This window comes from Pollachius pollachius, assembly GCF_949987615.1.
Source record: "Pollachius pollachius genome assembly, chromosome: 2".
Taxonomy (NCBI): Eukaryota; Metazoa; Chordata; class Actinopteri; order Gadiformes; family Gadidae; genus Pollachius; species Pollachius pollachius.
The window spans coordinates 47,966,137-47,978,880 of NC_136935.1; the positions used below are offsets into that span (position 1 = coordinate 47,966,137).

The window sequence follows — 12,744 nt, forward strand, 5'->3', positions numbered from 1 at the left end:
GTGATGCATCAGAGAGGGGCTGTGTGTACGCCCTGACTCAGACGACTTGACTAAGATCCGCCTCCCATTTCTTGGCCCGTTTGGGGAAACAAATAGGAATGTGACTCAGTAAATGTCTGTTTCAAAAATATGTAATAATCTATGATGGTGGGATGGTTATATAATTCCACATAATCAGATGCTACTGAGCTGTTCTGGCAAGTGGCAGAAGATAAGCCCAATCGCAGGGTCAGCATTTGATTCGTTTTTTGTGCTTTCCAAGTCTTTTCTGTATTATGAATATCAAGATGGGAAATTAGGACATTGTCCAATGATGGCGACAAAGTGTTGAATTCTGTCTCTTTTTGTGCGTTTTCTAGTGTGAACCAAAGGCAAAAATTAAAAGAATAGTAAGCTAATGAATGGCTTGTCTATTCATTCCCCCATCTCCCTTAGAAGCCTGGGTTTCGTGGCTGAGACTTCCCTTAGAGGGTTTATGACCGGCCTATATCTGGCAACAGGGAAGTGTTAAGAGCTAGGCTAGTCGTCGAGGGATTTGGAAACAATGAGGTGACAAAAGTATTATATTCACTGCCTGTGACTTTATAATAACTTTAAATAATAGCTGTGTATGAGAGGCAGATTTCATGAGTAATTAATGAGATCCAAGCTTACAATCATCAGTTATGACAGTTTTGTTTTAAATAGCAATGGATTGCGTAACAGAAGGAATGGGAAGGACTTAATGTATTTTATAGAGCACATTGGTTGATTAAATATCTAAGGCTTGAACATGCAGACTCTTCAGATCAATGTTTACCCTATAGGATGGTAGTATAACTGGCAATTAATTATACAGACTCTGAAATGCCAGCCTTTAAAAGTCTGATCATCTGCTTGTTAAAACCGAAAAACTGCAGAGAGGAGAAGGGGTGAAAAATTCAAACTGCCTTGTGATCATTCCAGTGTCCCAGATAGCGAGGAAAAACACCTTGTAGCCAATATCTAGCAATTCCCAGGGAAGAGGTGCAGCTTGAAAAACAAAGTCTGGCAAAAAAATGAAAAATCACCCTGTGAAAACATGAGTTCTTGTGACAGGAAAAGATTGGACTTCGATTGCTCCATCATGTACCGCTGAGATAGCTCTGACAGCCTTTATGTGATTTGACTTGTTGTCTTGGCTTTCCTTAAGAACGCATTACAGCTATGATACATACAAAACAACACGTACGACTCATGTTTGTCAATTAGGTACACAGTCCAACACAAAGAGCAAGCTAAATTAATAAGAATCCACAACTTACGGTTCGAGAAGAAGAGCCGGGCCCCAGTGTGCCAGCGTTTCACACTGAAGGGGGGAGACTAGGAGGCAGGATGCCCAGTAGAGAATGTCAGGGCTAGCCACTAAAAGCACTGAACCCCGCCTAAAGCGCACTATATTTAAACCAATCATATAAACCAGACGTACTCAGCACAACCCCTCTCATATGGAAGTGCTTCTACATCTCCGCTGCCGTAAAAAACGGGAGAAGGTCACAAGTTGGAAACGGTGCCAGGGTCAAGACCGGCTTATAAATACGATCCCAGCGTTCCTCTTCATGTGGGCTTTAATTGAATCTTCCTCGGAAAAATCATTAAGTCGCTAAAAAAAAGAAGCTCTACAGATATTATTTTTAATGCGAGTGTCTCGGCACAAGACGACAACTTAAACAGTCACTGGGGCAAAATACTACACTCCTTCACAACAGCAGCTCCGGCAGTGGGTGTATGGTGAGATTTCTTTAGGCGTTATGTCTAACTGCTGCCAAAATAGTGCCCTTTATAGCTCATAGATCAAACCAACAACACACGTTTTGTCTAACGGTGTCCACATCCGATTTACCAAAGGCCAACATCGTGTCCTGGGGGGCGCCAGTGGGTATGGGTCAGACTCTGGGCTGGGAAGGGTCCTTCACTCGGCAAAGGGAGGGGGAGAAGGAAGAGGTTGACTCAGCAGACACTTTCCCTTTGTATCCACTTGCGTCCCTCCATCACAAGGCAATGACCAGTACAGCTACACTCACTCTGTTGTTCTAACAATCCAAAAAATAATAAGCCCACAACTTTGACCGATTGCGAGTATTCAACTATCCTTGGCTGAAATGGCGCAGGCAGGGGCGTAGGAATGAGTTTAACATTGGGGGGGGGACACATATCGGAAACCTGACAGATCCGTTAATGGTTTGAACAGAAATATGTCATAAATCAACTACACTGAAAAAATTCACAAATATATTTTATTCTACCAAAAAGATACATTTGTAAATGTAAAGGAAAACACATTTTGAATGGCAGTAATGAACAATTAATGAGCAATTAAATAATAAATTATTTAATTGCACGCTCAATCATCCAGTTTTTTAGAATAAGAAGCGGTGACAAGACGCTGTGTTGCGCTTTCAAAATAAAATAAAATATTTTTCTCCCCCCGGTATAATTTTTAGGTGGGACAAATGCGACTGTCTCCAATATTGGAGGGGACACGTCCCCTCCGTCCCCCCCGGTTCCTACGCCCTTGGGCGCAGGCATATAGCGACAGGAAGCAATGAAGCCGCCCAATGGAGCCTCCCGCCACAACAATATTATAGCAACATGGAAGACCAACACCTACTGGGTTTCCTTTTGTAGTCGGTGATTTAGTACAGCGAAGGGAGCAGGAGAGTCATGCAGCCAACATGTGCTGTGTGATGTACCAGCCAGTCATTGTTTCTTATACTCACACACACACACACACACACACACACACACACACACACACACGCACACACGCACACACAGTGGGAAAAGGTGACACAAACTGAGCCTGAAATCATTATCGATTAGCATCTCAGTTTGGTTGTCACCGATCTTGGTCTGGTGTCCCAAGTCCCAAATGCTGCATACGTTTCAGGCCTCTAGAATATCCCATGATGCACAATTATTTAGAGAACAGCCATGGCCAACAGAAAGGTGGCTTTCACACTGATGCTTCTGCGAAAATGTACCTAAAGACTGATAGGGTACTTTTTTTTCGTTGATTCAGATGTTTATTTCACATACTATTTGCCATCCTTTCTATAGGCAAAGATATTCTAATGGGGGATTACGTGTATATGTCCTGTCAGACACCTCAACGAGAGTAAGGGCAATGACAGTTGAGTGGCAAGCGCCCTGACAGAAATATGCTACCCTATGCTAACTCTCCCTCTCTCTGTAAGGAGCAGAGAGACAGGGAGGGGGCAATGGTGACTTTCTGCTAGACCCCCAGTAGCAGTTTAACACGTCCCTGCCAAACAAAGACCAGGCAAAAATAAACAGTACTAAAGGCGTTCCCCTTACGGTCAGCTCCAGTAAAAAAAAAAAAAGGGGGGGTGACCACAGTCAACAAACAGGGACCCCTTTCACCGAGATATCGCGCAGTGTTTGATGGGCCAATAAATATCTGGAGTTGGGAACTGGTCTCTCTGAAGAGTTGTTGAACAGCACTAAAACACAAACAGTCTAGTCTTTTGTGGTAGAATATAAGGCACTGCTGGACTCACTGGAGAGAGTTCAATGTTATTGGACCGGGGACCGGCTGGGGTCACAGCAGACGCTGGAAATAAATGTGTCTGTTTTCAAACAGTTTTGTTTCTCCCCGACCACCTCACTATTCACCCCATTTAAAACACACAAACACACAACACAGTTTTACTGCATGAGTGTGTGTGCCTGTGTGTGTGCCTGTGTGTGTGTGTGCCTATGAATTAGCCTAAGGCCCATGTGTATGCATGTGTGTGTGTATATGTGTGTGTGTGTGTGTGTGTGTGTGTGTGTGTGTGTGTGTGTGTGTGTGTGTGTGTGTGTGTGTGTGTGTGTGTGGTGCGAATGTACCGGTGTATGTGTGTTTCTGCAGGGCTGTGTGCGTGCGTGCGCGCGTGTATACATACATCCATGAGAGAGTGTGCATAATGAATCTCTGCTCTGTCCCCACGGACCAACAAGGCTGTCCTTGCCTCCAGACTCTGGGACTCATAACCGCATCTTATGGGATCGGCATTTCAAGCCGGTTTCACAAACAGCACCAACAGGATATATTACAGCCGACATCCCAGCTGTTCCCCCTGTCCTCTTCCCATCTCCCTGTCGGTTCAACCCATCACTGACTTTCCCCTCCTCCTTCATCCGAGACATCTCTCTCTCTCTCTCTCTCTCTCTCACCCCCCCCCCCCCCCCCCCCAACCACCACTGTTTTCTTCCCCACTTCCTACTGGTCTTTTTCTCACTCGCCCCCGCTCACCCCTTTATTTATATTTCTGGTTTCTTCTCACAGTGGCCGGGCTGCTCTCCTGAGACGGGGAGCCAGGGAAACTAGGCCAGGGAATGGCCCAGCCGGAGCGCAGGAGAACAGACCCCGGCACACAGCACACTACCCGACACGCGGCACTGTGCCGGCCGCCCCGGGGTCCTGGTCCACTAAGCTCCCATTACAAGACAGCAGGCTCTACTTGGTAGAGCTGGACCACAAACAATCCAACCCTCTTTTTCTCAAAACATATAGACTATTCAGTTTTTATCAAATTCTCTCTAAACTATCAAAACGGGTCGAGAAAGACATTACAATATCTGTATTATGGTATTGAATGCTCAATGTCCCTGTATACCTACTATACCAGCATACTAGGATATTTCTTTTGTAACAAGTCGTAATTATAGCACGTATTGACAAGTGTTGTTTCACACACAATCTTTCCAGGTATGTTTTGCGTCTAATGGTGGCCTCGAGGCGTTTAGCTGGAGCCTCACTGCTACCTTTCATTGTGTTCAGCCCATGGTTCTACCGTGCAGGCTGGTGATAGCGGGCAGCCGGTATGTGTGTCTCTAGTGGAACTATTCAGCAATGTGCATTAGCAATTGATATTGGTTGCATTGCATTAGCACTTCCCCTCTACTCTACTCTTTGTGTCTGTCTTACACACACACACACACACACACACACACGCACACACACACACATTGGGAGAAAGACGATGAGTGTATTTAAGCTTTACTTTATCCAATAATAACACCATACAAGGCACTGTATGCAAGAGGCCTGTGTGTTTGTTTGCTTTGCAACGGCCATGAAATCTATGGGCACTAGTTGTGTTGATATATCATTAGGAAGCAGAGAGGATGACGCTGGACTGAAATTCCATGCAGGCATAATTGTGTCGTCTTGTGTCTTAATCGCGAGTGGTTTATTATGATGGTTCAGAAGATGCCCCTCGAGGCACGGCGTGCTGCGGTTGCCATGCAGAGACCCCGCCACTTACTGCAAGCTGGGTATCGATAAACATGACAACAAGAGGAAACGCTTCATGAACATGAGCGTCCCCTAAGTGGGACTCACTCCAACGCTGTGTTCATTCCAGTGTGTCTGCCGCTAGCCTAGTGTGCGATAGCAACTGCATGGAAAAAAACATGACAAGCAGCCCACCTCAGAATGGGTTTATCTGTATTTGGGGTTTGATTAAGGAAAGCCCTGTAGATACATTTTGGAGGAGATCTCTAACGACAGGTCCTGACGGACCCATAAAACAGAAGGTAGCTTCAGCATAGTTTCTAATCACAAATGTATATGAAAATATCACTGTCAACGTCATATAAGAGTGTGTGTGTGTGTGTGTGTGTGTGTGTGTGTGTGTGTGTTATGCGCGTGCGTGCGTGCGCGTGTGTGCAGTCGTCAGGCAACAGACACAATTGTCAAGCAATATTCCCTGAGAAACTCAACGATATGCATCATGGCACACAGATGTCCACACACACATGCATTGGACCTGTTCGATGACAGGTTCAACGCAGAGCTCATAGCCTTTAAGACAGCTTTTCCAATAGAACAGACTGTTTTTGAAATGAAATGATGATCAATACAGATTAAATGCTGATTTAAAAGGTATCGTCCGTGACGGGCTGAGCCATTGTCCTATGAATAACCGCAAGAAAATGAATAAGGTTACAGTTTTCTAAACGGACCGAGGGGGAAAGGTATGAAGGACACTGATCAAGTTGAGGTAGGCAACTCACGTAGTGTTTTGATGGATTGCGTCTCTTCTCCACGTCCACGACTTTCACGTCCAGCACTGTCCGAAACTGCATCTTGATTCTGCACAGACTATGCATAAAAATGTCAGATTGTGGTATAACTGCAGCACTGGGGAGGATACCTGGTCCGGGCAAGAATAAGAGATCATTCATTAAACGCTGTGTCAAGGAAAATATGACTAGCCCGGCTGTGATATCACTCCGTGTATTCGACTCCAGATTCAGATCATTGAATCACAACGAACCCTTGTCCGATATGAAAGTTATTGGTAGTCCATTGCATCGTTGGCTCCGATTGCACTCAGTGCTGCCGAATGCATGCAACCCAACGACGGTCACGTTGTCTCCAGAACCTGAGGAGGTCGGAACAGCTGTGGTCGAGCACAGATTATGTGGTCAAGCCGCAAAAAAAGTCTGTCCCAGTCTCCTTTGGTGTTCTACCGAGGTGGTGTCATGCCTTTAGGGTCGGAAAGGCTTCGGTGAAAGCTGCACTATACACCCGGCAACGTGCCCTGGCTGTCGTGCGCTTATTGTGCAAAGACAGGAGCCGAGATCATTTGGGGGAATCGAGTGGGATGGGCTTCACACTTCCCCCCGGGCTACTAAAAATAAGGCACTGGTGGTGAGATCTCTTCGTGCAAGCCTGGTGGACCAATAAATGTCAGCCCATCGATGTTGAATGCCGTGGATAAATCGTGCAGATTATCAGGAAACTGATGACATCTATCTTGTTAAATACATAGTTTTTGAACGGACCTGGTTGCCCTGGTCGCTACAAAGGCATTGCAGGTTAATTAAAGCTGCGAGGGGAAAACTCGTAAGCAACAATGAAATACTTGTATCAAAGCATGCAGATGGATAGCCGAACAATGCATTTTGCTGAGAGATTGTCCAGGCGTGCAGTGTGAAGATAGCCTACAGATGTTTCCCAGGCAGCCAATCGGCTGCACTGCCAGACGAACTAAGGCCAATTACAGACCAAACACTGCCCCCCTGTGTATACCTAAACGTATGCACCGAGTTATGATAAGTAGGGTGAGGCAATTTTGCACTAGTTCAATATAAAGTTACGATTAGCATCTATGATTTGATTAATTCCCCAACAATGAATTTACCCTGGTGTTGTTTTATCGCTCGATGAGCAGTAGGCACATGTTTGATTGCTATAGTTCCATTAATGATTTCTGAAGCCACACATGCAAGCAAAAAACTCGTGTAGAGACGACTCATGTGCTTGAGGAACCAGAGTGGACAGAGTAAAGTTCAGAAGGTTGATGACCAGCGCCAAGGTAACCTGCAGTTTACCCGTCTGATCACGGTCTGGTCGGCAGGTGGCGACAGAGCGCTGCTGGACAGAGCGTCGACCGCCTTCAGCCAGACGCCTCTAGTGCTCTTATCACATCCACATGCGACGTCCTCCTCACGATTCATAGGAAAGTGCATGGAGTAAGATGAAGCAAGTAGACCATGGTAGTCTTATGCATTGGTGAAAATAGTAGGATACTGTTGTCCCTTATCCAAGCAGGATATTTTCAGATGAATCAAGAATTGTAGTCAAATGTACATCATGTAACCAATTATGTACTGTGGTACCTTCTTCAAGTAAAAGTATTGAAGCACTTTTCACCCCTAGCTGTGGATTTTGTTGAGAAAGTGTCGCGCAAGAATGACATGGGTCTCCAAACTATGACTCAGTGTCTCCAACTGCTTGGTGCATTCCCTTTTGTGTGCAATGTGTTAGTCCCATTAGATAACTTTCCCTTCAGAATAATACCTCTATGTATTAGTTACAGTGTAGAGGTATTAATCATATTGCTCCAGGACCCCTACAGATAACTTGCTGGCATCAGAGATCGAACCCAGTACCTTTTTAAAATTTACTCCATCCCCTGCAGTACCCTGCCACCTAAAATCTCAGAAGTCACTTTCCAATGTCACGATAAAAGTACAAATCCGACTTCAGATGAGCATAATAGGACTGCTTGATCCGAGATTATGATAAAAGTAACACCAGCAATACATGTAAAATAATTAAGATTTATTTGGACATTATGCAATAAATTTATACATACATATACACAGACACATGTGCGTGCACACACGCACACGCACACACCTAGCTAAACATGGTATAGTGGTTGGTGCTGGTACTGATGAGGTCGCTGTTGCTCTCCAGTGTTCTCAGGACCAGCTCCAAGGCTTCCTTGCTGATGTTGGGGCTGTAGCGGAGCCTCACCGCAGACAGGACGTGGAGGACGTGGCAGCCCTTCTCTGCATCTACGAGCACAGGAACACAGCAGCCAAGCATCAATGGGCTGCGGCCACGCCGTCTGAGCACTGGAGAGCTCTCTCGGAAAACGACTTGATGCAACATGACCAACTGCCCTACTTCCAAGAACAAGTCGTCCTTAATTGTGTAGCACACACTGCGACACACTTGGGATTTATTCATCACAGATAGGCTGGATATTTTTATTTCTACTTTCAAGCTTCTAATTCGATTAATAAAAAGCAAAAAGCAAAAAAATATAATATTTTGGACATGAATGTTACACATTAAAAATATTTTCACAAACCCCCCATTAAACAATCTAATATTTGAGTTTAAATAATAGTAACCATAATTTTGTACTTAATCATCAGTGTAAATTACTCTTCCTTACATTTCTCTCTCTTGGAGTCTTCCCTGATGATGTCTTTGACAGCGATAAGAAGGTCTTTGTCTTGTTCAGTCACCTAACAGAGAGCAAAAGCATCGGGTACACGTTCAAACTGGACCTTGATGCAGAGTATCACTAGACTGGTGGCCCCCAGCCCATTCTGCCGGCGATTTGAATTCGCCCAGCAGAAGGGTCTGGAGAGGGGCAATACATTTCTTTCTGCTTGTGATACGCTTTTGCGGGAGCTAATCACCAAGCTGGCCTTTCCCCCTGGCACGCCATTGCCTGGTTTAACACAATGACGACAGGGAAGCGACGGCAAGCAGCCAATTGCGTAGAGTCATTCCAACTAGGCCCATTGATCACGCCTCTTGTGCTGAAGAGAATTGACAGCAGCCTCCCCAGACCAACGTGCAGTCTACGATAGAGCTTGGTCTGGCAACAGCCGGGCTAGAGTATCACCCCAGTTCAACATGCATCCGTCTCTAGATGGCCACAGTGCGCTCTCACGTGGTAGAGTTCATCCTGGGACTTGACCTTGCGGTACACAGCGCCCTGGTCCTGGAGCACCTGCAGGCTCTCCTTGAGGAGCTGGCGGAGCTGCTGCCCAGCAGAGGGACCCGCCACGCTGGCCAGGGCGGAGGGCTGGAGGTCAGAGGTCAGAGGTCATTCAACACATTGAAGACGCGGCTGTGAAGGAGTTAATAAAGCCCAATTGGAAATGTTGAAGGATTTTGCGGTCAGTTGTCTAATTCACGTTGTGAGGAACATAGTGCGTTGTGTTGTGGCATTGTTGTGTACACGGGGCCGATGTAAGTAGGATGTGACTCCAAGCTGAAAAAGTTCTGGGTTCAAACCCCAGTCTGTCTATGCGGTGTGCCTTTAGGCACCCTCGAGCAAGATGACTTACACACCTGCTCATTAAAATCATGAACCATAAAAACACATCAACTGTAGGTTGCTTTTGCATCAGTGTCATGCATTGATCTGCATTCATTCCATTGAAACGTTAAACGTTTACATCTTTCTGTGGTCCCTGGTCTCCTGGTTTCACTTGGGGTAGACTGCAGACCAGAGGCTGCAGAAGGTCCAGGACATCGTAGGGTCTGAACTTGGTGACCTTCTTCTCCTTCAGGAAGTCCTTCAGGATTTGTGTTGCCCTGTTAACGCGGCCGACAGTTGGGCCACTGTAAAAAAACAAACATGTTAAGGCAAAAACAAAAGAATACAAACTACATTCTGAGGGGTTTGCACAGAAATTAGGCCAATCATCAGTGTCATTCCGAAGACGTCTTCATCTCAGTCGAATAACAATTTCATGAGGTATTAGTATTAGCGTACTAATTATTGTCATTAAGGGTTTATCTTAGCATTGTTGGCTGTGGCTACCTGGTGGTGTTAGCTTGTAGCTGGAATGGTTTGTCATAGCACTTTCGGTAAAGATCAGGAACCTCCATCATCCAGGCTATCTGCTCAGCCATCACCGGGTCATTCACTTTATCTAGACACATGCACACGTGCACACACACACACACACACACACACACACACACAGAATGAACTGGAGATCCAGTTTGGACATGTGTGTCTGCTTAATGAATGTGTGTAGTTGTGTGTAGACACACAACTACACACACACACCCCCCACACCTGACTTGACAGCGCTGTTATGATAATAAATGCCCTTGCGGTTCATTTTTCTAGCCTCTGTGTGAGAAGAAGTAGTGAGTCTTTACGTGTGTCTGCCTCTCCATTGGTAGATTAAAAAGAGGCTGGAACAGACTGGAAATGCCTCGCCCCCTAACCCCACTCCCCCCACCAAATGAAATGAGATATGAACACAAACTATTGTAACATTGGAAGCTGAGTCAGCTGACTCAGCTGAGTCAATACAGTCAGCTACTTTTTTTCAACCACATCACACAGGGTTTCACGTTACTTTGAGTCTATATTATTTTATTCTCAGAAGCCCAGAACGGAGCCCTACCGGGGCCTGAAATTCTTATCACAAGTCACTGGCAGCTGCCTTTTTAGGGCATAATAATATAGAAAGATAAAAAAGAATGCTAGAGAAAAATACCAATCGATGAAGATTTAAAGATAAATATACTATAAATTAAATTAAATTAAATAAATTCTAAACAGAATCCTAAATTTCTCTGCTGAGATGAATAAAGTATATCTTATCGTATCTTATACTAGAAGCAATACGTATATATAACAGGGTTATAATATAAGTGACAAAATAAACTAAATCCAATTAAATACAAAATCGTTAATTAAGTTCAGATCACATTATTTGAAAAAGTTAGGTATACGCAATTACAAGGTACAACATTTATTAATTAATTATTTTGGTTAATAAGGTTACAAATTGGCCTGTGACTGTACAAATCTCAGGCTGCTGAGAACCTGGAGGCTCCTACAGAAACTCTTACAGAAGGCGGAGGCCAGGACCTCCCTCTGCTGTCTGGAGGTCTTCATCGGGCCCCTGGCTCTCAGCGTCTCCCCAATCTCCAGCTGGGAACATCTCCTCTGAGCTTCTCGCAGCTTCTTCAGCTCCGCTAAGGGGTTGAAGCCTGGCTCAGACTGCGCTGATGCCCTGGGTGCCACTAGAACCAGGATTCAAAATAAAACAATCAAAAAAGTACTTAAAATGCACTGTATATAAAAAAACAACGCGATTTACATAGATGAGCACATGTATACATAAATGCATGTTTGGATATATTTACCAGGAGGATCGCCCGATTCTCTCCACTTCTCATTTTTCCAACACAAACAGTTTATAACACCAGTACCATCATCCACTGGGAATAGAAGTAAAGGCACCAGTTAACTACTATTGAACATAACTGTTACACTGGTATAAGTATACTTTTTAGATCATATTTATTTGTGAATTACCATGATTTGTAAACTTTCAAGTTATTCATTCCCTATGGACATAACAACATTGATGATTTACTATTGGTGCCTAAGCAATTTTGAATGAGACAATTTACATTAGATAACAGATTGGCAAAGCAATTTCCTAGTAGTCACTTTCAGATTGATGGCAGATGTTACCTCCATAACAGAAGAAGTCGTCTCTTTCTCTCTTGCAGACCACTGTCCCAAGGACATCTACCTTGTAGATTGGATGAGAATTGTAGAAGAAAATACCTGTGCAGTTTTAAAGGAAAATGTAATTGATAGTATTGTTAACAATACCAATATTTATGACTATCAATAATCGGTGCGAATCACTTATACAGGCCAAGAATTGACTCCGCTTACATCCATACAGCACAATTTCAGATCATGGTTATAGAAGCAAAAGTTCAGATATTGGTAATTTATTTACTATTACTCTCAAAGAAGAGATAAACCAAGTTACCTGGCACCTGGCAGGACTCTCTGATCTGAAGGAGGTCTTTGATATAAAGCCTGGCAAAGGCAGAGAATATGGGGTCCAAGCCCCACAGGGTGGACGGAGGCTCATCCTCCTGGCTCATCCTAATCCCAATGTGTAATCATTACAGAATACATTATATATCATGAAGAAGTTCTGTCGTCGGACTGAGACACACACAAGCAGTGTTTTGGGTTTCAAAAGCAGGGCAAACTGTGACCAACTTCCGGTCATGTGACGCCACACTTTCATTCCCTTTTAGAAATTATTAAATATGTTATATTACAATCGTATTATTTTTTAATTGAAAGGTTTAAACCTGCATATTACATACGGGTAATATATATTGTAATTTAAATCATTGTTATAAGTATGTTGTGTTTGTAGTACGTGCGTGCGCGTTCTTAGAAAAAAAAGACGTAGCCCCGGGCGCTCATGGGAAATGTCGTTTTAAAGAGACAAAGAAACGTGTGCCCCTTATTTTCCAGATGTAAATAACGCAAGTATGTCCTACCCCGATAGTGTTTTTCCCTTATAAACGTCGCCCTCCATTAGAATTTGCCTCTTTGCTTCCTCGATATAAAAAAAAAAAACGTCACAAGCTCCACGTGTCTCCTGTACCGACTGGGG

General features: G+C 44.2%; 1 protein-coding gene across 1 annotated transcript; it reads right to left on the reverse strand.

The window, feature by feature from the left end:
* Nucleotides 1–8,083: 8,083 nt before the first annotated feature.
* On the reverse strand, nucleotides 8,084–12,309 carry stn1 (STN1 subunit of CST complex). The gene is made up of 9 exons (XM_079758736.1): nucleotides 12,100–12,309; nucleotides 11,790–11,885; nucleotides 11,456–11,530; nucleotides 11,159–11,332; nucleotides 10,110–10,221; nucleotides 9,742–9,907; nucleotides 9,231–9,365; nucleotides 8,724–8,796; nucleotides 8,084–8,337 (listed from the first exon to the last, which is right to left on the reverse strand). The coding sequence occupies exons 1-9, from the start codon at nucleotides 12,215–12,217 to the stop codon at nucleotides 8,177–8,179; spliced, it is 1,110 nt and encodes a 369-aa protein (XP_079614862.1). The 5' UTR covers nucleotides 12,218–12,309; the 3' UTR covers nucleotides 8,084–8,176.
* Between the last annotated feature and the right edge of the window lie 435 nt (nucleotides 12,310–12,744).

Bases quoted from the DNA above. Each gene is read 5' to 3' on its own strand.
- stn1 (XM_079758736.1), bottom strand. From the start codon at position 12,217: ATGAGCCAGGAGGATGAGCCTCCGTCCACCCTGTGGGGCTTGGACCCC. The intron at 11,333-11,455 runs GTAAATATATCC...TCCTGGTTCTAG, and splicing joins AGAATCGGGCGATCCTCCTG to TGGCACCCAGGGCATCAGCG. The intron at 8,797-9,230 runs GTGAGAGCGCAC...GCTCTCTGTTAG, and splicing joins CCCAGGATGAACTCTACCAC to GTGACTGAACAAGACAAAGA.